The sequence below is a fragment of the Oenanthe melanoleuca genome, chromosome 25 (assembly GCF_029582105.1).
Source record: "Oenanthe melanoleuca isolate GR-GAL-2019-014 chromosome 25, OMel1.0, whole genome shotgun sequence".
Taxonomy (NCBI): domain Eukaryota; kingdom Metazoa; phylum Chordata; class Aves; order Passeriformes; family Muscicapidae; genus Oenanthe; species Oenanthe melanoleuca.
The window spans coordinates 2,747,426-2,769,720 of NC_079358.1; the positions used below are offsets into that span (position 1 = coordinate 2,747,426).

At 49.5% G+C, this 22,295-nt stretch overlaps 2 protein-coding genes across 8 annotated transcripts; both read right to left on the reverse strand.

Annotated features, from left to right (window-relative positions):
• Positions 1-789: 789 nt before the first annotated feature.
• LOC130262676 (SLAM family member 7-like) lies at positions 790-6,929 on the reverse strand. Of its 3 annotated transcripts, none has more exons than XM_056509998.1 (9): positions 6,632-6,929; positions 4,822-5,118; positions 4,473-4,745; positions 4,166-4,240; positions 3,514-3,612; positions 3,332-3,376; positions 2,796-2,842; positions 2,301-2,384; positions 790-2,163 (listed from the first exon to the last, which is right to left on the reverse strand). In XM_056509998.1, the coding sequence occupies exons 1-9, from the start codon at positions 6,765-6,767 to the stop codon at positions 2,110-2,112; spliced, it is 1,110 nt and encodes a 369-aa protein (XP_056365973.1). In that variant the 5' UTR covers positions 6,768-6,929; the 3' UTR covers positions 790-2,109. The 3 variants fall into 3 exon arrangements, with proteins under 3 accessions (XP_056365973.1, XP_056365974.1, XP_056365975.1); XM_056509999.1 differs by having other exon boundaries at positions 4,166-4,192; positions 6,632-6,928; XM_056510000.1 differs by lacking the exon at positions 4,166-4,240 and having other exon boundaries at positions 6,632-6,923.
• Positions 6,930-10,662: 3,733 nt separating this feature from the next.
• LOC130262678 (T-lymphocyte surface antigen Ly-9-like) lies at positions 10,663-20,416 on the reverse strand. Of its 5 annotated transcripts, none has more exons than XM_056510005.1 (5): positions 19,818-20,416; positions 17,972-18,268; positions 17,623-17,895; positions 17,260-17,358; positions 15,267-16,188 (listed from the first exon to the last, which is right to left on the reverse strand). In XM_056510005.1, the coding sequence occupies exons 1-5, from the start codon at positions 19,951-19,953 to the stop codon at positions 16,142-16,144; spliced, it is 852 nt and encodes a 283-aa protein (XP_056365980.1). In that variant the 5' UTR covers positions 19,954-20,416; the 3' UTR covers positions 15,267-16,141. The 5 variants fall into 5 exon arrangements, with proteins under 5 accessions (XP_056365982.1, XP_056365979.1, XP_056365980.1 ...); XM_056510003.1 differs by lacking the exon at positions 15,267-16,188 and adding an exon at positions 16,195-16,357 and having other exon boundaries at positions 19,818-20,052; XM_056510007.1 differs by lacking the exons at positions 15,267-16,188; positions 17,260-17,358; positions 17,623-17,895; positions 17,972-18,268 and adding exons at positions 10,663-11,017; positions 11,624-11,878; positions 11,955-12,242 and having other exon boundaries at positions 19,818-20,052.
• Positions 20,417-22,295: the final 1,879 nt, after the last annotated feature.

Sequence of the window (22,295 nt, forward strand, 5' to 3'; positions counted from 1 at the left end):
CAGTCATTTCTCCACCCCATGGATACGTTTCTCCACCCCTTGGAATCATTTCCACCCCATGGAATTATTTTTCCACCCCGTGGATAATTTCTCCGCCCCATAGATAATTTCTCCACTCCACAGATAATTTCTCCACCCCACTGATTAATTTCTCCGCCCATTTATTTGCCCACCCACAAAGTCATTTCTCCACCCCATGGAATTATTTTTTCCACCCCACGGATTCATTTCTCCATTCCATGGGATTGTTTTTCCATCCCATAGATTTGTTTCTCCATTCCATGGAGAAATCCCATGGATTTATTTGTCCACCTCATGGAATTATTTTTCCACCCCATGGATCTGTTTCTCCACTCCCAGATTCTTGCTGGGATCCCTGAATTTCTGCTGGGATCCCCAAATTCCTGCTGAGATCCCCAAATTCCTACTGGGATCCCCAAATTCCTGCTGGGATTCCTTGTGAGATTCCTGAATTCCTGCTGGGATCCCCAAATTCCTGCTGGGATCCCCCCAGCTCCAGCAGCACAGCACAAATCCCTCCCCCCAAAATCTCAAAAAATCTCAAAATCCCGCATCCAAACACATAAAAGTCTCCATATCCCATTTTCCCTCCGAGCTATCCCAAAATCTCAGATCCCAAATCCTGGCCCTGCAGGGTTTTGGTGGGGCTGAGTTGTTTTTTTTGGGGTGGGAGGAGGTGCTGGGACATTTAAAAGTCACGGAAATGGGTAGAGGGAACTGAGCAGGTGCAGAAACCACAAGATGTTTTGGTAGATGGAAGGTTCTCACTTCAACTTCCTGCATTCATTTCTTGCTCTTTTCAGCCAAGAACCGCAAGCTTTGCAAGATTCAAAACACGGCAGAAACAGGGGATTAAAAAGATAATGAAATTTTTGAAAGTGTTGTCCACAGGTAATTGATTTTACATAATATATGTACAATATATGTCGATTTTTCAAACACAAAAGGAGCCAGTTTGGAGCTGCCCATCCCTGGAGGAGTCCGAGGAACCCCCTGGATATTGGTCTGGGTGACCAGGATTAGTCCCAGGCTGGAATTGATGGTCCTGGAGGGCTTTTCCAGCTTCAGGAATTCCAAGATTCCATGAAAAAAAAACCCTTGAGAGTCTCCTCCAGCCTGTCTGGGAGTCCCTGCAGAGTTTTGTTCAGTAGCCCGGCAGGAGAGGGTGAGGAAAGCAGCCTGAATGCCAGGGAGCTGCCAAAATCCAGGAGAAAGAACCCAAAAGGCTCAGAATCCTTGCTGAAATCCAAACTGAGACTGCTGGGAAAGAAACTGCGGCAGAAGCGATGAGGAGGGAAAGGGGAGATCCCTGAGATTCAGGTCTGGAGTGGGATTGGGGGTGTTGAACTGTTCTGGAGACATTCCAGAGTCACATTGTGGTCTGTCTGACCTTAAAACAGGTCCAGGTCCTTCTAAACCAGGTCCAGGTCATTCTAAACAAGTTCTAGGTACTTTAAATGAGATTCAAATTATTCTAGACCAGTCCCAGACCTTCTAAACCAGGTCCACATCATTCTAGACAAGTTCTAGGTACTTTAAATGAGATTCAAATTATTCTAGACCAGTTCCAGACCTTTTAAACCAGGCCCAGGTCATTCTAAACAAGTTCTAGGCACTTTAAATGAGATTCAAATTATTCTAGACCAGTCCCAGACCTTCTAAATCAGGTCCACGTCATTCTAGACAAGTTCTAGGTACTTTAAATGAGTTTCAAAGTATTCTAGACCAGTTCCAGACCTTTTAAACCAGGCCCAGGTCATTCTAAACAAGTTCTAGGTATTTTAAATGAGATTCAAATTATTCTGGATCAGTTCCAAACCTTTAAACCAGGTCCAGGTCATTCTAAACAAGTTCTAGGCACTTTAAATGAGATTCAAATTATTCTAGACCAGTCCCAGACCTTCTAAATCAGGTCCACGTCATTCTAGACAAGTTCTAGGTACTTTAAATGAGTTTCAAAGTATTCTAGACCAGTTCCAGACCTTTTAAATCAGGTCCAGGTCATTATAGACCAGTTCTAGGCATTCTAAAACATATTCAAATTATTCTAAACCAGGTCCAAATCCTTTAAAGCAGTTCCAGGTCCTTCTAGACCAGCTCCAGACCAGTCACGGTGCCATTTTCCGCTGTTCCGTTTTCCACCTGCAACACCAAAAGGACACGGGCTTGGTTTGGGATCGTGGGAGCTGATCCCACCCTCCCAGGGAGATTCCTGGATTTGTTTTAAGGACCCAAATTCCAGGGGTTCCATCCCCCACCCCGGGGGTGTCCCAGCTCACCTGGTCTGGACGCTTGACCAGGGAATAAATGGTTGAGGGGAGTTCCCCGTTCGTTGGTTTGGCTTTAATTCCGTTAGGGATGCACTGGGGGGGAAAAGAGTTTAAAAAATGTTTTAGGGTTTGGGAAAAAAGATCCCAAATGCAGAGATCCCTCAAAGATCCACTTCTGGAAGTGTCACCCCATCCCAGGGCTAGGCTGGAGCATCCTGGGACAATGGGAAGTGTCCCCACCCATGGAATGGATAATTTTAAGCTCCCTCCCAACCCCAAAAATCCCATTTTTTCTCTGATCCCTCTGGGAATTTTTGGGGCTGGGCATGGAGTTTTGGGGTTGTTCAGGGGCCCTTGGGGCACCTCCAGCTGTGGCACAACCCCTTTGGAATTCTCAAAAGGAGCCAGGGATTGTCCAGCTGTCCCCATGGTGTCCCCAGGGTGTCCCTGGGGTGTCCCCAACCCCAGAGAGACCCCGGGGAGGACACGAACCCCCAGACTCACCTGCTGGGAAGGGCCCACCTCAGCGTACACGGTGTTGGGTGAGACTTCTGAAATGGGGGGAAAAAAGCAGGAATTTGGGAATCTGGGATGCAGAGAATCCCCCTGGGTGTTCCAGGCCTGGGGATGGAGGGAATCCCAACCTCAGGTGTTCAGGATTGAGTAAAACCTTGACCCCAAAACCCCTCGGAGCTGCTGGTTTGGGAATTGCTCCTCATCCCGCTCTCCCTTGGCGCTGTGGGATTGGGATGAACTTCCAGCACCAAGGACAGGGAAAATCCGCCATTTTTTTTCTTTAAATTTTTGTTTTGTTTTGTTTTGTTTTGTTTTGTTTTGTTTTGTTTTGTTTTGTTTAAATCCTAAATTCGTGGCTGCTTTTGGAGGGCAAAATCCATTTATTTTTCCTTCAGCCAGGACAGAGAGGTCGGGGTCCTTCAGCTCCGACCCCAAATCACTGGTGATACTTCCCCTGACCCTAAACGCAATTCCCTGGCTATTCCCACCAGGAAAAAGGGCAGGGAGCTGCCCCAAAATCCCACCTGTGTCCGTAGGCTTGGGTTTGGAGAGGCGGAATTTCCTCCAGCCTGGGAGAGATGCAAGAGAATCAGAACCCCAAATTCGCCTCACATCTGCCCAAAATCCACCCCAAATCCGCCCCATCCTTGTTCTGTGCCCCCTCCCAGGTCCCACCTCCTTCCCAGGAATTGTTTTCCATGCTCACCTGTGAATTTACGGAGGAACAGGAGGAGAACCAAAAAAAGCACCGCGACTCCAATGGTGGCTATGAGCCAGATCGTGACCCCAGTGCTGGAGAGGGTGCCTGGAAAAGGGAGAAGATCCAGTGGCAGCATCCCAAAATAATCCTGGCTCTTCCTGGCATGGGGGGGCAGAGGGAATTTGGTCTTGAATCCCTCCCTGATCCGTCAGTCCAGGAGATCTCGCTGCAAGCCAGGGCAACAGTGCGAGAATCCCAGAATCCCCAAATCCTCTCATCCCAAAATCCCAAAATCCCACAGTTGTTGGGTTGGAAAGGAACTCTGGAGATCTCCTGGATGGGGTGACCCAGAGCAGGGGACACGGGGACACAGCCAGGTGGCTTTGGGATGGCTCCAGAGTGGGGAGAAGTGGAACTTGTTGGGGTTGCTCTTGTGGCCACCAATCCCTGTCCTGTCCCTGGGACCTCTGGGAAGACTCTGAACATTCCCAGGGATTTTGGGTGGAGTTGGAGGGTGCTGGGCTCAGCCTCCCCAATTCCCCTTCTGGGCCGGGCACGGAAAAGCTGCACTGGGCACTTGGGGACACTCAGGAACACTTGAGGACACTCGAGGACATTTGGGAGCATGGCTGGATGTGGACAAGCGGTGGCAGCTCACCGAGACCGGGAGGGTGCGTGGAAGATTCTGGTGAGGGAAGAGAACAGGGACAGGGGTCAGAGCTGCTGCTGCATCCTGGGAAAAGCTGGAGCTCCAGAAAGGGGGATCAGCCCAGCCCAGCCCTCAAAAACCCAACTTTGGAATCAAAGGAAGGATCAGCCCATCCCATCCCATCCCATCCCATCCCATCCCATCCCATCCCATCCCAATCCCAAACTTTTCCTGGCTCTCAGGGGACTGGGATCAGCCCATCCCAACCTCAATATTCCCATCCCATCCCAAATTCCCACCTTTCCCCTGCTCTCACCTGTGCAGAGCATGTCGGGGGTGGTGACAGTGACGTTCCTGATGCTCACAGGGTTCCGTGCCATGCACGTCAGCGGCTCTGGCTCCTCCAAGGAGGATTTATTCACCAACACCACCATGCGACCCTCGTCCCGTGGCTGATCTCCCACTCTCCAGATGTAGGAGATCTTCCCAAGGTCAGTGCCAGACACGGAGCAGCGCAGGGAGAAGTGGCAGCTCCCGTCTGAGGAGCAGTTCTGGGCCTCGCAGGTCACTGTGGGCTCTGCCAGCTCCCCTGGGGGCACAGAGGTGTCAGAAACCTCTCTTTTTTTTAAGTGTAAAAAGGCCCAAAAAACACTAAAAGCACTTACTGTACACATGGAGGGGGAAGGTGGATCTTTTTTCCCCAATGATTACAGAGTAGTTCCCGGCATCCTCCAGCGTCAGCTGGGAGATGCTGAGCGCACGGCCGTCCTTGGAGACAGCAAAACGTTTTTCAAATTTGTCATTTGTAAATATGTGTTTAGAAGGATTTTTAAATGACACGGTCACTATGGGTACATTCCCAAAAATCCAGATTGCTGCATCTCCTCCTGACGTGTCCTGGATGTGGAAGGTCACGGACCCGCCCACGGCCCTGATCAGCTCCGGGGTGTCGCTGGCGCTCGCTGGGGAGAGAACGTGGGGTGAGGGTGGGATGGAGGTGGGAACAAGGAGGGAAGAGCATGGGATGAAATTGTGGGATCAAGGTGGGATCAAAAGCTGGGATCAAGGTGGGATCAAGGTGTGATGGAGTTGCTGAACCCAGAGAACGAAGCCCATCAGGGCTGGGGCTGTTTGAAGGCAGGGGGCTCATGGAAGGTTGGGATCTCCCCATTCCCAGTGGGATCTCCCCATTCCAGGTGGGATCCCATGAGACCCGAGATGAGAATCCTCCCACACTGTTTCACATGCAGGACAAGGTCCAAGATCCCTCTGGATCCCTCCCTTCCCCCCCAGTGACCACAGCCTGACATTGGGTCACGAATTCAAGGAGGAAGGAGTTGTTTTCGTAATTTTTTCAGCTTCCCATTTCAAAGAAAACAAAGCCTGATCTGGCATGTTTTTGTTCCCAGTCTAGACTGGGAACAGAGTTCTTCCCAGTTTTTTGAACAGGGAACTGATCCTGGCTCAGTCCTGAGTCTTGGCTCGGAATTTCTGGCTGCCTCAGCTGCCTCTGGGCAACGGAATCTCTCTGAGCATGAGAAAGGAAAAAACAGCTGAAAAAAAAAAAAATTGCAGGAAATTTGGTGGTTAACAAAGCCACACAGAATGCTCAATGTGATAAGACCCCTCCCAGAGGCTGCACGGAAGAGATGTGGCCAGACATTGCCCAATTTCCCTCTTTTCTGTCCAAAAACTCCGCAAGACCTCCAAAAATTGAGAGGCAACATGGAGAGGAGCAGGAGTGGAGCAGGATGTCTGGAGAACATCTGGACAGAGGCTGGGCCTGGATGGAGCTCATCCCTCTTTTTCTGAAGGTTCCCACAGCCAGAGGAGGGCCTGGGCTGTCTTTATCCCCATGGCTGTCCCATCCCTGGGAGGTTGCCCAATCCTCCACCCCACATGTCCTCACACTCCTGGGGAGTCCATAAACCTCTACAATTAATTTGCCAAGGGACCAGGAGCACCTGGTGCGTGCAGAGGGGTGCAGGGACAGAGTCTGGAGGTGAAATAAAAGGAGCAAAAAGCGACAAGGAGTTGGAGACGGTTTGGAAAGGTCGGAAAAGTTCACCCTGAGCTCCCAATTCTGAGCTCAGTGACCTGAGCAGGGCAGGGAGCTCCTGGCCATGTGTGCAGCTGCTCCTTGCAGGGGAATCCTGGAATTCTGGGAAGGTTTGGGTTGGGAGGGAGCTTGAAATGGTCCCATTACACCCCCTGGAGCATTCCAGTGTCCCAGGCGGCTCCATCCTGGCCTTGGCCACTTCCAGGGATGGCGAATCCGTGGAACAACCTCTGCTGGACCAGAGGTGGATATCTGCCATCCATCACCAGGTTTCCATGGTAACAAAAGATCCGTGGCAGCATCTTTCACCCTGGGTGCAAATCCACCCCACGGAGCTGCTCAGGAAACAACCCCAAAACCACCTAAAACCACCCCAAAATCTCCTTCCTGAGGAAAAAAGAGCAGCTGGCACTTACTGGTTTGGTGGAGGAGAATGAGCGTGGTGAGAAGAGGGATCCAAAATTCGTCCATGGGCATCTGGGGGAACGGGGATGATCCAGGGCACTGGACGAGACAGAAAATGATTACGACAAAGAGGAGGAACAAGAGCATCTGTGTAACTTTAAAATTGTGGGTGGAGCGAAGTACTTGGGGGTTGTGATAAAACTGAAACACAGTGCAACAGAAACTTGTTAAAAAGTTAAAAAAAGTTTAAAAAAGAAAACAATTCAGCTTCTAAGTAGAGGTGGGGAACCTTAAGGTTTAAAAAAAAAAAAAGCGCCTCCATTTCACAAGCAAAGGTGAGAGTTGAGGTGTTCCAAAAAAAAAAAAAAAACAAACCACAGGTCTGTTTCCAATGAGAGGTGGCTGGGGGCAGCTGGACCTAGAGCATCATCGTGGCCACGTGTGACAAATGACTCAGGTGCTCCGTGGGGACCAGCCCTGATTCCCTCAGCCTTGGCCATGAAGGAGCTGCTCCAGTCTGTAGTGATGCTGAACAACTCTGGGCCGTGGTCTGTATCATACGCACCAGCCAAAAACTGTATTTTGTTGTTTTTCTCCGTATTTTGCTGTTTTTCTCCATGTTTTGCTGTTTTTCCACGTGCCTAGCTGTTTTTCTGCATATTCCTTAGTTTAGACTAATGTTTGCAGCAGGTGCACGGGATGAGCCATTTTTAGGTGTTTTTCTAAAACTTTTTTGGAGAAAAGGCAACTGAAACATAAATTGTGCTAAATCTGGAAAGAAGAGACTGAAAAAGAGAATACTGAAATTGAAAGACCCAAGATAAAAGGGGACAGCGAAGTTCAGGAATGTGACCAGTCATCCTGTCTGAAGGGCTCATGCAGGGGGCGTGAAAAGCTTAGAGGAACAAATCAAGAAATGAGTGGACAGTAGTCTCAGACTGTATAATTAGACTATAAATGTAAAAATGTATAATTAGGGCGATAAATAATAAATCAGCTTCTGCATAATCATATTGATTATTGAAGTCCTGTTTTTTCCTGCCCAGAGCAACTCCAGGACATGGGACAGAGACAATTTTGGAAAAGCAGCACTTCCCTCAATCCGGGTTATTCTGGGCAGTCACATGAAGACGTCTCATGGTGAGATTTCGGGGTCGGGGGAAGTGAGCTGGGACAGATGGAGCAAAAATCCTAAAAAAAAAACTTTGGTTCCTCTGTCCCAATGAGGAACTGGGAGCTGCTGGGTCAGACTGGTTTGGGTTGGGAGGAACGGTAAGGAAAATATTTTGGGGCTGGAAAGGGAATTTTGGGGTTGGAAGGAGGAGGATTTTGGGGCTGGAATGAGGAGAGATTTTTGGGGCGGGAATGAGGATTTGGGCCTGGAATGAAGAGGATTTGGATCTAGAAGGAGGAGAATTTTTGATTCTGGAATGAGGAGGGTTTTGGGGCTGGAACGGGGATTTTGGGGTCTGGAACGAGGAAGATTTGGCGGTCAAAAAGTGCATTTTGGGACTGGATTTGAGCCCCCCAAAATCTCCCAGCCCTGCAGCCACTGGGGTAACCGGAGCCATCGTGATGTCACTCGTCACTGGTTCTTTCTGCAAAAGGAAACCAAAACCCACCAAAACCCCTCACATTCTCCTGGGGCACTTAAAACTAATTAAAATTAATTAAAATTAATTAAAATTAATTAAAATTAATTTCCTGCTGAGCAGTGCCACCCACCCCCACGTGTCCTTGCCCCACCACAAGAGGAGTGGCCTGGGGGGGACAGGGGGAGGAGGAGGAGGAAGGAGCAGAGGAGGAAGGAGCAGAGCAAGTCCCCGATGGGTCCCCGCGGTTCCGGGGGGGTCCCTGGGCGATGTCCTCACCCGGGGGTCCCCCCGGAGAGGAGATGAGGAGGGGGAGCAGGGTGGGATGCGGGAATTCGGGAATTTGGGAATTCCAGGGTGGGATTTTGGGGGTGTCTGTTATTTCAAAATCCCGCGGGTTTTTGAGGTGTCGACTTCTCTTGGGACATCAGCCGAGCGTCCCCTCCCATCTTGGGGGGCCCTGGGGGGGCTGCCCAAGGTTGGGGGCGCTTTCCACGACCTGCAGAAGTTGTAGAAATGCCTCCACAGTTGTCACGCCAGGATGCGGTGACAACCGCAGGTGACACCACCCGGGAGGGAAAATTTACACATTATTTTTTTCCCTGCTACTTCCGGGATCTGCAGAATCTCAGGGGGTGGGGAAAGAGCTCCGAGGGCACCGAGTCTGATCTGTGGCCACTCCTCTCCTTGGACACCTCCTGTGGTGGCCACTCCAAACCTCCCTGGGCACTTCCAGGGCTCCTCCCTGATGGAATTTGGGTTTTTTTCCACCAATTCAGAGCCACAAGGATGAGTCTGACCTGCCCTTCCGCAGACAAAAACTTGGGATTCTCTTTCCCCAAAATCCAGGTCTGGCCTGGGAAACTCCTCCACAATCCAATCCCAAAGCATTTTAAAAAAAAATATTCCAAGTTTATTTTCTTTTCCCCTCCACCACAATCCTAGCGCTTGGACCTGTGGACACCTGAGATAATTTGGGATTATAAAATCCCTCGGATCAGTGAGAAAGGATGGGAATGGGAAAGTTTGGTGGGGACGTGGCTCCTTCCACAGAGGAGTCCCCAAAATTTCTCTCTCCTTGGGCCAAAATCCGGTGGATTTGGGGTTTTAATGCATCCCAGAACTCAAAATAGGAAACCACTTCTCATTTTTCCTCTTTGAATTCCTTGTGAACTCCCTCTGGAAACCAGGACCGGGATGAGGTTGGAGTCCAAATCCCGACACTCTTCCTCAGGCTGAAGAGTGGGAATGACCATTCCCAGGGTCACAGGTCTGGGAATGACCATTCCCAAAGTCACAGGAGTGGGAATGGTCATTCCCAAAGTCACAGGAGTGGGAATGACCGTTCCTGGGGTCACAGGAGTGGGAATGGTCATTCCCAAAGTCACAGGAGTGGTAATGACCATTCCCGGGGTCACAGGAATGGGAATGACCATTCCTGGGGTCACGGGTGACCATTCCCAGGGTCACAGGTGTGGTAATAATCATTCTCAAAGTCACAGGAGTGGGAATGACCATTCTTGGGGTCAGAGATGAGGGAACGGCCATTCCCGTTGGGATCCTCCAGCATTCCCAGCTCCGAGGCGCATCCAGAGCCTCTCTCCCTTCTCACACCGCTCCAGGATCCCGCTGGAATTCCTCAACCACAACCAGGGCAGGTTCCTCACCACTGTCCAGCCCTCGCTTGACCATCCCGCACCGCTCTGGCCACCACGCCGGACACTCCGGAGAGTTCTGCCCCAGATTCCTCTGGGGCCACACAGGGATTCCCAAAGGATTCCCCAGGGATCAGCGGATCCCAGGAGAGGCTCAGGCTACAGGAAGAGTCACGCTGGCGTAAACTGTGGTGGTGTCCTTGGAGGGGACAAAATTCAGGGGTCAGCGGCCAGAGTGGCCTTGGGCAGGGATGAGCTGGGAGAGGATCCCAAAGATCCCAATCCCAATTCCATCCACATCCCCTCAGGATGGGATTTCCGAGGATTTCTGCCTCATTTGGTAATCTCTGGGAATTTGTCTCCACCCAGATAACGGGAGAAGACACTGCTCTCTCCAATTTGTCTCTTCATCACCTCATTCGGAGGCTGAATTTGTCACGCTGTCGGCTGATTTGGGTTGATTTGTTGCAGAGCAGGAAACCAAGGGCAGGAAACGCCTCTGAGTTCTCCTTATTTGCCTGGTTTGAGCTAAAAACCCGCTGGGGGTCAGACTTGAGGTGAGAAGGAAAAATTAAACCAAATTAAAATGTCCCTGGTGGCTTTAAAGGAGAGCTCGAGGGCTGGAAATGTTACAAATATCCATAGAAATATCTACAATATCCATAAAAATCTCTCACGTGAAGGGAAATCCCATTAGCCCAGAGAAATATTTCAAATATCCAGAGAAATCTCTCAGATTCCCACCCAATGTCGCTGTAAGGCTTGGGAGTGGTGAATGAACACAGCAACACAGGCTTCATTCAGAAAGCAAAAGCGATTTATTGCAAAAGCAGCCACATTTTTCGAGAATGGTTTGCAGAACTAAGGATAGAATTAAGCTCATTGGTCCAAGGAAGGCAACATCTCTTGTAAAAATGCTTTTACCAAAACATCACATTTCTCACACACTCCTCCTGTGCACAACAGCAGGTGTTAAACTTTGATATTAATTCTTTCCCTTCTGTTTTCCTTTGAGTAGCTTGGGAAAACTCAACCTGCTGTTTTCCCTGACTCTCACCACAATCCACACTTCTAAACCAGGTCCAGATCCTTTAAACTGCTTCAGGTCCTTCTGGACCATCTCCAGGACGGCCACGGTGCCGATTTCCACCTGCAACACCAAAAGGACACGGGCTTGGTTTGGGATCGTGGGAGCTGATCCCACCCTCACAGGGAGATTTGTGGATTTGTTTTAAGGACCTGAACTCTGGGGATTCCATCCCCCACCCCGGGGTGTCCCAGCTCACCTGGTCTGGATGCTTGACCAGGGAATAAAAAGGATTTTAAAAAAATTATGGTTCTAAATTTCCCATTGGAATTGCTGGATGTTGGTCTGGGTGGGAACTGGGCACAGTTTGGACTCGCTGATCCTGGAGGGATTTCCCAGCCTCAGGGATTCTGGAATTCTTGGCTGTGCTAGCCCTGAGTCACTGAGATGAATTCCTGACTTTTTCCCTCCCAAATGTCTCTTGCCAACTTTTATTTTTCCCCAAATTCCCTCTTTTTTTCCAAAACATCATGGCTGCGCTCCCATCCCATCCCATCCCCAAAATCTCAACCTTTTCCTGGCTCTCAGGGGACCATGATCATCTCGTCCCATCCCCAAACTCCAGCCCCAAATTTCCACCTTTCCCTGGCTCCCAAGGGACTGGCTTCAGCCCATCCCAACCTCAACATTCCCATCCCACCTTTCCCTCCAGCTTTTCCCTGCTCTCACCTGAGCAGAGCACGTCGAGGTTGGTGATGGTGGTGCTCTTGACACTCACAGCTTTCCTTGCCGTGCACGTCAGTGGCCCCAGGTCCTTCAAGTAGGATTTATTCAGATTCAGCTCCTCAGGGACCTCATAAAATTGCTGTTCTCTCAGTTTCGAGGTGTAGGAGACCTTCCTGAGGTCAATGCCGGGCACGGAGCAGTGCAGGCAGAAGCCTGAGTTCAGGGCCTCGCAGGTCAATATGGACTCTGCCAGATCCCCTGGGGGGCATGGAGGTGTCAGAAACTTATTTTTTTTTTAGTATAAAAACCCTCAAATACCACTAAAAGCACTTACTGTACACTGTGTTGGAGGTGTATGTTTGGTTACTCTTCAGATACTTCCCGGCATCCAGTATTGACTGGTAGATGGTTTGTGCACGTGCATGGCTCTTCTTGGAGACAGCATGACTCTTTTCAAGTTTGTCTTTTGAAATAATAGTTGTAGAAAGACCTTTAGGTGGCACAGACACTAAGAGATTAATCTCAATATTCCTGAAGGCATTTCCATCAGCTGACTTGTAGTTGTAGAAGGTCGTGAACTTGCCCTCAGCCCCAGTCGGTTCCATGGTGTCACTGGCGCTCCCTGGGGAGAGAAAGGGCGGAGAGAACATGGGGTGAGGTTGGGATGGAGGTGGGAACAAGGTGGGATGGGGAGATAGAAATGGGATGGAGGTCAGTTGGAGGGGGGCACGAAGATAGGATGAACAGCTGGGATAAAGGTGGGATGGAGGTGGGAACAAGGTGATATCAAGGTGGGAATGGAGGTAGGATGGAGAGTTGAAGGTGGGATCAAAATCTGGGATCAAGATGGGATCAAGGTAGGCTGAAGATGAGATGGAGGTAGGATGGAGGTCAGTTGAAAGGGGGATAAATGTAGGATGAAGATGGGATCAAGGGATGAAGGCGGGATCAAAAGCTGGGATCAAGGCAGGATGAAGTTGCCGAAGCCAGAGAACGAAACCCATCAGGGCTGAGGCAGCTGGAAGGGACTCATAGAAGAGCTTTCCCAGGAGGCTGAGGTGGCCCAGAGGAGGCTGAGGTGGCCCAGCAGGACGCCACCCCCAGGCTGAGCCCCTGGAGCCTCTTGGTGGCCACGCGTGAGGGACGGAGCCTGGCAGGGAACGGAAAGGGGAATGCGGAGCTGGAGACGGGAAGGTGAGGAAAGGTCACTCAGCAGGAGAGGGAACTCCTGGTCAACTGCTGCTTGGAGGAGAATCAGGGAATTGTGGAAAGGTTTGTGTTGGGATGGACCTTAAAATCCTCTCGTTCTGCTCCCCTAAACTCCCCAAACCTTCCACTCACCCAGGGTGCACCCTTCCACCCTCCCACTCACCACAGCCTGACCCCAGGTCACAAATTCAAGGAGGAAGGAGTTGTTGTCACCATTTTTGCAATTTCCCAGTTTAAAAAGTAAAAAAGACCTATTTTGGTATGTTTTTGTTCTAGACTGGAAACAGAGATTTTCTGCCCAGTTTTTTGAACAGAGGACTGATCCCGGCTCAGAATTTCTGTCTCATTCAGCTGCCTCTGGGACATCAGCTGTAGATTCTCTCTGACCACATGAAGGAGAAAACTGCTCAGTGAAGACAAACCAGCAGGAAGTTTGCTGCTTAACAAAGCCACATAGAATGCTCAGTGAGATAAGACCCCTCCCAGAGCCTAAGGCGAGGGTTGCCGCCTGACCTAGCCCAATTTCCCCCTTTTCTGTCGAAAAACACCCCAAGACCTCCAAAAATTGGGGTGCAATGCAGAGAGGAGCAGGAGTGGAGCAGGATGTCTGGAGAACATCTGGACAGAGGTTGGGCCTGGTTGGAGCTCATCTCTCCTTTGCAGAGAATTCCCACAACCAGGGAAGGGGCTGGCCCATCTTTATCCCCATGGCTGCCCCATCCCTGGGAGGTTGCCCAATCCTCCACCCCTGTGGCCCACATGTCCTCACCCTCCTGGAGGTTCCCCAAAACCACCCTGAACCCCCCAAGCTCCTTGCCAAGGGACAAGGAGCACCTGGTGTGTGCAGAGGGGAGCAAGGACGGAGCCTGGAGGTGAAATAAAAGGGGAAAAGCAACGAGGAGTCAGAGATGGTTTGGAAAGGTTGGAAAAGTTCACCCTGAGCTGCCAATTCCAAGCTCAGAGACCTGAGCAGGACAGGGAGCTCCTGGCCAGGTGTGCAGTTGCTCCTTGCAGGGGAATCCTGGAATTTTGGGAAGGTTTGGGTTGGGAGGGAGCTTGAAATGGTCCCATTACACCCCCTGGAGCATTCCAGTGTCCCAGGCGGCTCCATCCTGGCCTTGGCCACTTCCAGGGATGGCGAATTCATGGAACAACCTCTGCTGGACCAGAGTGGACATTTGCCCTCCATCACCAGGTTTCCATGGTAACAAAAGATCTGTGGCAGCATCGTTCACCCTGGCTGCAAATCCACCCCACGGAGCTGCTCAGGAAACAACCCCAAAACCACCTAAAACCACCCCAAAATCTACTTCCCTAGGGCAAGGATTACCCGGCACTTACTGGTTTGGTGGAGGAGCTTGAGCGTGACGAGAAGAAGGATCCAAAATTCGTCCTTGGGTGTGTGGGGCACACAGAGGATCCAGGGCACCGCAGGCACCAAAAATTCTCACAAAATGAGGAGGTGCAAGACTCTGGTGTGGGCGGAGCGAAGAGTTGCAGATTGTTGTAAACACCCTGATGGTGACAATGACGACAATGATGACGATGATTCCATGAGCCACCAGTGGCATAAGGAGCTCTGTCCTCACCCCGGGGCTGCCTGATGGGGAGGTGGCCCCAGGACACCCAGAGTTTTTGTCACCTCTGTCCCCTGACCTTGGGGGTGATTTTTGTCACCTGTGTACTGTAATTTTTTCACTTCACCCCCTCATTCCGAAGCTGAATTTGTCACCCCGTCACCTGTTTTGGGGTTGATTTGCTGCAGGAAACCAAAAGGGCAGGAAATGCCTCTGAGCTTTCTTTATTTGCCTTATTTGAGATAAAAACCCACTGGGGGCTGGATTTGGGGTCAGGACAAAAGAAAAAAAAAACAACAACCAACCAAACAAACCAAAAATATCCCTGGTGGCTTTGAGGGGGCTTGAGGGATGGAAACATTACAAATATCCATAGAAATATCTCCAATATCCATAAGAATCTCTCACCTAAAAGGGAATCCCATTAATCTAGAGTAGTATCTCAAATACTGGGGGAAATATCTCAAATACATAGAGAAATATCTCAAATATACAGAGGAATCTCTCAAATTCCCACTCAATGTCGCCGCAAGGCTTGGGAGCAGCGAATGAACACAGCAACACAGGCTTCATCCAGAATGCAGAAGAGATTCATTGCAAGAGCAGCCACATTTTTAGGGACTGGTTCACACAACCAAGGATAGAATTAAGCTCATTGTTCCAAGTAAGGCAACACCTCTTGTAAACGAGCTTTTACCAAATCATCACGTTCCTTCTGCACTCCTCCTGTCCACAACAGCAGGTGCTGGACTTTGTTATTAATTCTTTCCCTTCTGTTTTCCTTTGAGTAGTTTGGGAAAACTGAAATTGTTGTTTCCCCCTGTCTCTCACAGCATACACACATTCCCCTTTTTTATGGAAAAAAAAAAAAAAAAAAAAAAAAAAAAAAGTGTTTGCGGTTCCTTGCGGGGCCCCTTGCAGGGGAGAACAAACACAACTCAAGAGACCTGAGGATCCCTTGAGTGCTCAGGAAATCTTCAAACCTCTTGCTCTTCCCAGCAAGAAGTCAATTACCAGAGTGCTATTTCTAATACAACAGTGAGATCTGTTACTGTTTGTCGCTACTTGCGATGTATTTTGCAAAATAACGACACGGACTCCTTTAGCTAGGCGGCTAAAGAAGCCATTTATTGAACGACACGGAGCACTCTTTTAGTGTGTTCCGCAAACTACAAACAGAACAGCAGTCTATTGGATAATTGAAGAAAACAAAACTTTCTCACAAATCGTGAGAACTGTTTATCATTGAAGCCCAGGTGTTAATCTTGTTATTAATTCCTTTTTATTTTTCCCCAGTGTTATTATCCTGGGAAAGGCTCAGGCTTAAACTGAGAAACTGTCTCAGCCTGGGAAAGCTTCCCCTGCACGAGAAAAGTTTCAAGCCCTAGCCATTTTCAGCCTGAGGCTTCAATGGCGTCCACTACTGTTTACCAGAATTAAAATCTATCACTATTTCTAATACATCCTAAAATCTGTCTAAAAATCTCTCATTGATTTCGAAACAGTTCAGACACGAATGGATTTTCATTCCCTGCTTGTAGAGGGATGATCTGGCTGGCGATTGGTTGTTCAGCATTTGAAGGCTGCGCATCGGCCACGCTCTGTCTCTGACGTTGCAGGTCGGGAAGAACAAACCTTGCAGGTGCCAGCACACCCCGGTATCCGTTGGGACATGAGAATACCCACGGCCCCAAACGACGAGTTCATGCTGCCCTCCCACTTGTCCGTGGTCAGGTCACGTATGAAAACCTTCGCTCGAGGCAGGTGTGTCTCGTCTGCAGCCTGTAACGATTCACAATGACAGGATCATTAGAATCTTGTGGCACTGTGAGGTGATTGATGGTGTACAAAGCTTTTCCCAGTCGCTGTGTGGTGTTTCACCAGCCATTCCCCTTTTCTGTTTTTCCAAAACGCTTCAGAGCACCATGAGCACGTTTGAAAACGGCTTGACCTGTTGGAGAATGTGGAGTGCCAAATTTATGTGAGACTCCCCACAGCTGAAAAGCTGCCTCGTCTTTATTTTATTTTATTTTATTTTATTTTATTTTATTTTATTTTATTTTATTTTATTTTATTTTATTTTATTTTATTTTATTTTATTTTATTTTATTTTATTTTATTTCATTTCATTTCATTTCAGTTTAGCTTAGTTTAGTTTAGTTTAGTTTAGTTTATTTCATTTCATTTCAGTTTAGCTTAGTTTAATTTAGTTTAGTTTAGTTTATTCTATTTTATTTCACTTCATTTCATTTCAGTTTAGTTTAGCTTATTTTATTTTATTTTATTTTAGTTTAGTTTAGTTTTTAATTTTTTTTTTTTTTAATTAGAAAAGCAATGCAGCCCCATTAGAGCGTCGCTTCCCATTATAAACCTGGGATCTGTCTGAGGGCACTGTGGCTGCCTTTTCAGCCATCAGTCTCCAATTATCTTCAAAAACTGTAAATTGACCAGGCTGGAACAGCACTTGGGCTATTTCCTCGATATCATACCGTGCCAGTAGATCCGTGTTCAAAACCTTGATAATTTGTATAACTTGTGTAGAGCCAAGCCCGGATCGTGCAACCTTGTCCTGTAAATCCTGGACTAGAGCCAGGCTATGGCATCGTGTCCACCACGCTGTCCTGTATTAGGGACAGCTCTAAACAAGTGAAAGGCTTGAGCCTCCCCTTTCATTTGGATCTCATCACTATAATTGGGTGGTAATTCCCCCCCAGAGATTGGGTCGAGCTCACCAGCATCCACCAGAACACGCCTGCCCTACGGTCGATGCCATGGATACCAGAGGCGCTGATGGAAGAGGCACCCCACGGGCACAGCAGCAACAGGGCTCCAGGAATGGTTTTCCACGCTCACCTTTGGATTTATGGAGGAGCAGGAGGAGAACCAATAAAAGCACCTTGACTCCATTCGTCACTATGAGCCCGATCGTGACCCCACTGCTGGAGAGGGCGCCTGGAAAAGGGAGAAGTTCCAGTAGCAACATCCCAAAATAATCCTGGCTCTTGCTGTCATGGGGGGCAGAGGGAATTTGGCCTTGAATCCCTCCATGATGCCTCAGTCCACCAGAACTCACTCCAAGCCAGGGCAGAGGCAGCTTGGCTGAAGTAGTGGTGGGAGAATCCTCACATCACAAAATCCCAAAATCCCAAAATCCCAAAATCCCAAAATCCCAAAATCCCATCCCATCCCAAATTCCCACCTTTCCCCTGCTCTCACCTGTGCAGAGCATGTCGGGGGTGGTGACAGTGACGTTCCTGATGCTCACAGGGTTCTGTGCCGTGCATGTCAGCGGCTCTGGCTCCTCCAAGGAGGATTTATTCACCAACACCACCATGCGACCCTCGTCCCGTGGCTGATCTCCCACTCTCCAGATGTAGGAGATCTTCCCAAGGTCAGTGCCAGACACGGAGCAGCGCAGGGAGAAGTGGCAGCTCCCGTCTGAGGAGCAGCTCTGGGCCTCACAGGTCACTTTGGGCTCTGCCAGTTCCCCTGGGGGCACAGAGGTGTCAGAAACCTCTTTTTTTTTTAAGTGTAAAAAGCCCCAAAAAACACTAAAAGCACTTACTGTACACACGGAGGGTGAAGGTGGATGTTTTTCCATTAATATTCACAGAGTAGTTCCCGGCATCCTCCAGCGTCAGCTGGGAGATGCTGAGCGCACGGCCGTCCTCGGAGACAGCAGAACGCTTTTCAAATTTGTCATTTGTAAATACGTGTGTAGAAGGATTTTTAAATGACACTGTCACTATGGGTACATTCCCAAAACTCCAGACTGCTACATCTCCTCCTGACGTGTCCTGGATGTGGAAGGTCACGGACCCGCCCACGGCCCTGATCAGCTCCGGGGTGTCGCTGGCGCTCGCTGGGGAGAGAACGTGGGGTGAGGGTGGGATGGAGGTGGGAACAAGGAGGGAAGAACATGGGATGAAATTGTGGGATCAAGGTGTGATCAAAAGCTGGGATCAGGTGGGATCAAAAGCTGGGATCAAGGTGGGATCAAGGTGGGATGGAGTTGCTGAACCCAGAGAACGAAGCCCATCAGGGCTGGGGCTGTTTGAAGGCAGGGGGCTCATGGAAGGATCCCAGTGGGATCTCCCCATTCCCAGTGGGATCTCCCCATTCCAGGTGGGATCCCATGAGACCCGAGATGAGAATCCTCCCACACTGTTTCACATGCAGGACAAGGTCCAAGATCCCTCTGGATCCCTCCCTCCCCCTCAGTGACCACAGCCTGACATTGGGTCACGAATTCAAGGAGGAAGGAGTTGTTTTCGTAATTTTTGCAGCTTCCCATTTCAAAGAGAACAAAGCCTGATCTGGCATGTTTTTGTTCCCAGTCTAGACTGGGAACAGAGTTCTTCCCAGTTTTTTGAACAGGGAACTGATCCTGGCTCAGCCCCGAGTCTTGGCTCGGAATTTCTGGCTCCCTCAGCCTCAGCTGCCTCTGGGCAATGGAATGTCTCTGAGCATGAGAAAGGAAAAAACAGCTGAAAAAAAAAAAAAAATGCAGGAAATTTGGTGGTTAACAAAGCCACACAGAATGCTCAATGTGATAAGACCCCTCCCAGAGGCTGCACGGAAGAGATGTGGCCAGACATTGCCCAATTTCCCTCTTTTCTGTCCAAAAACTCCCCAAGACCTCCAAAAATTGAGAGGCAACATGGAGAGGAGCAGGAGTGGAGCAGGATGTCTGGAGAACATCTGGACAGAGGCTGGGCCTGGATGGAGCTCATCCCTCTTTTTCTGAAGGTTCCCACAGCCAGAGGAGGGGCTGGGCTGTCTTTATCCCCATGGCTGCCCCATCTCTGGGAGGTTGCCCAATCCTCCACCCCACATGTCCTCACACTCCTGGGGAGTCCATAAACCTCTACAATTAATTTTGCCAAGGGACCAGGAGCACCTGGTGCGTGCAGAGGGGTGCAGGGACAGAGTCTGGAGGTGAAATAAAAGGTGGGAAAAGCAACAAGGAGTTGGAGACGGTTTGGAAAGGTCGGAAAAGTTCACCCTGAGCTCCCAATTCTGAGCTCAGTGACCTGGGCAGGGCAGGGAGCTCCTGGCCATGTGTGCAGCTGCTCCTTGCAGGGGAATCCTGGAATTCTGGGAAGGTTTGGGTTGGGAGGGAGCTTGAAATGGTCCCATTACACCCCCTGGAACATTCCAGTGTCCCAGGCGGCTCCATCCTGGCCTTGGCCACTTCCAGGGATGGCGAATCCGTGGAACAACCTCTGCTGGACCAGAGGTGGATATCTGCCCTCCATCACCAGGTTTCCATGGTAACAAAAGATCCGTGGCAGCATCTTTCACCCTGGCTGCAAATCCACCCCACGGAGCTGCTCAGGAAACAACCCCAAAACCACCTAAAACCACCCCAAAATCTCCTTCCTGAGGAAAAAAGAGCAGCTGGCACTTACTGGTTTGGTGGAGGAGAATGAGCGTGGTGAGAAGAGGGATCCAAAATTCGTCCATGGGCATCTGGGGGAACGGGGATGATCCAGGGCACTGGACGAGACAGAAAATGATTACGACAAAGAGGAGGAACAAGAGCATCTGTGTAACTTTAAAATTGTGGGTGGAGCGAAGTACTTGGGGGTTGTGATAAAACTGAAACACAGTGCAACGGAAACTTATTAAAAAGTTAAAAAAAGTTTAAAAAAGAAAACAATTCGGCTTCTAAGTAGAGGTGGGGAACCTTAAGGTTTAAAAAAAAAAAAAGCATCTCCATTTCACAAGCAAAGGTGAGAGTTGAGGTGTTCCAAAAAAAAAAAAAAACAAACCACAGGTCTGTTTCCAATGAGAGGTGGCTGGGGGCAGCTGGACCTAGAGCATCATCGTGGCCACGTGTGACAAATTACTCAGGTGCTCCGTGGGGACCAGCCCTGATTCCCTCAGCCTTGGCCATGAAGGAGCTGCTCCAGTCTGTAGTGATGCTGAACAACTCTGGGCCGTGGTCTGTATCATACGCACCAGCCAAAAACTGCATTTTGTTGTTTTTCTCCGTATTTTGCTGTTTTTCTCCATGTTTTGCTGTTTTTCCACGTGCCTAGCTGTTTTTCTGCATATTCCTTAGTTTAGACTAATGTTTGCAGCAGGTGCACGGGATGAGCCATTTTTAGGTGTTTTTCTAAAACTTTTTGGAGAAAAGGCAACTGAAACATAAATTGTGCTAAATCTGGAAAGAAGAGACTGAAAAAGAGAATACTGAAATTGAAAGACCCAAGATAAAAGGGGACAGCGAAGTTCAGGAATGTGACCAGTCATCCTGTCTGAAGGGCTCATGCAGGGGGCGTGAAAAGCTTAGAGGAACAAATCAAGAAATGAGTGGACAGTAGTCTCAGACTGTATAATTAGACTATAAATGTAAAAATGTATAATTAGGGCGATAAATAATAAATCAGCTTCTGCATAATCATATTGATTATTGAAGTCCTGTTTTTCCTGCCCAGAGCAACTCCAGGACATGGGACAGAGACAATTTTGGAAAAGCAGCACTTCCCTCAATCCGGGTTATTCTGGGCAGTCACATGAAGACGTCTCATGGTGAGATTTCGGGGTCGGGGGAAGTGAGCTGGGACAGATGGAGCAAAAAATCCTAAAAAAAAAAAAACTTTGGTTCCTCTGTCCCAATGAGGAACTGGGAGCTGCTGGGTCAGACTGGTTTGGGTTGGGAGGAACGGTAAGGAAAATATTTTGGGGCTGGAAAGGGAATTTTGGGGTTGGAAGGAGGAGGATTTTGGGGCTGGAATGAGGAGAGATTTTTGGGGCGGGAATGAGGATTTGGGCCTGGAATGAAGAGGATTTGGATCTAGAAGGAGGAGAATTTTGGAGTCTGGAATGAGGAGGATTTTGGGCTTGGAATGGGGATTCTGGGGTCTGGAATGAAGAAGTTTTGGGGGTTAAAAAGTGCATTTTGGGGCTGGATTTGAGCCCCCCAAATCTCCCAGCCCTGCAGCCACTGGGGTAACCGGAGCCATCGTGATGTCACTCATCACTGGTTCTTTCTGCAAAAGGAAACCAAAACCCACCAAAACCCCTCACATCCTCCTGGGGCACTTAAAACTAATTAAAATTAATTAAAATTAATTAAAATTAATTAAAATTAATTTCCTGCTGAGCAGTGCCACCCACCCTCACGTGTCCTTGCCCCACCACAAGAGGAGTGGCCTGGGGGGGACAGGGGGAGGAGGAGGAGGAAGGAGCTGAGGAGGAAGGAGCAGAGCAAGTCCCCGTGGGGTCCCCTCGTCTCCAGGGGGGTCCCTGGGCGATGTCCCCACCCGGGGGTCCCCCCGGAGAGGAGATGAGGAGGGGGCGCAGGGTGGGATGCGGGAATTCGGGAATTTGGGAATTCCAGGGTGGGATTTTGGGGGTGTCTGTTATTTCAAAATCCCGCGGGTTTTTGAGGTGTCGCCTTCTCTTGGGACATCAGCCGAGCGTCCCCTCCCATCTTGGGGGGCCCTGGGGGGGCTGCCCAAGGTTGGGGGCGCTTTCCACGACCTGCAGAAGTTGTAGAAATGCCTCCACAATTGTCACGCCAGGATGCGGTGACAACCGCAGGTGACACCACCCAGAAAGGGAAAATTTACACATTATTTTTTTCCCTGCTACTTCCGGGATCTGCAGAATCTCAGGGGGTGGGGAAAGAGCTCCGAGGGCACCGAGTCTGATCTGTGGCCACTCCTCTCCTTGGACACCTCCTGTGGTGGCCACTCCAAACCTCCCTGGGCACTTCCAGGGCTCCTCCCTGATGGAATTTGGGTTTTTTCCACCAATTCAGAGCCACAAGGATGAGCCTGACCTGCCCTTCCGCAGACAAAAACTTGGGATTCTCTTTCCCCAAAATCCAGGTCTGGCCTGGGAAACTCCTCCACAATCCAATCCCAAAACATTTAAAA

Bases quoted from the DNA above. Each gene is read 5' to 3' on its own strand.
- LOC130262676 (XM_056509998.1), bottom strand. From the start codon at position 6,767: ATGCTCTTGTTCCTCCTCTTTGTCGTAATCATTTTCTGTCTCGTCCAG. The intron at 5,119-6,631 runs GTAAGTGCCAGC...TTCTCTCCCCAG, and splicing joins CATTCTCCTCCACCAAACCA to CGAGCGCCAGCGACACCCCG. The intron at 2,843-3,331 runs GTGGGATTTTGG...CCCCCATTTCAG, and splicing joins ACCCAAGCCTACGGACACAG to AAGTCTCACCCAACACCGTG.
- LOC130262678 (XM_056510003.1), bottom strand. From the start codon at position 19,953: ATGCTCTTGTTCCTCCTCTTTGTCGTAATCATTTTCTGTCTCGTCCAG. The intron at 17,896-17,971 runs GTAAGTGCTTTT...CTGTGCCCCCAG, and splicing joins CTTCACCCTCCGTGTGTACA to GGGAACTGGCAGAGCCCAAA. The intron at 17,359-17,622 runs GTGAGAGCAGGG...TCCCTTTTCCAG, and splicing joins CCCCGACATGCTCTGCACAG to GCGCCCTCTCCAGCAGTGGG.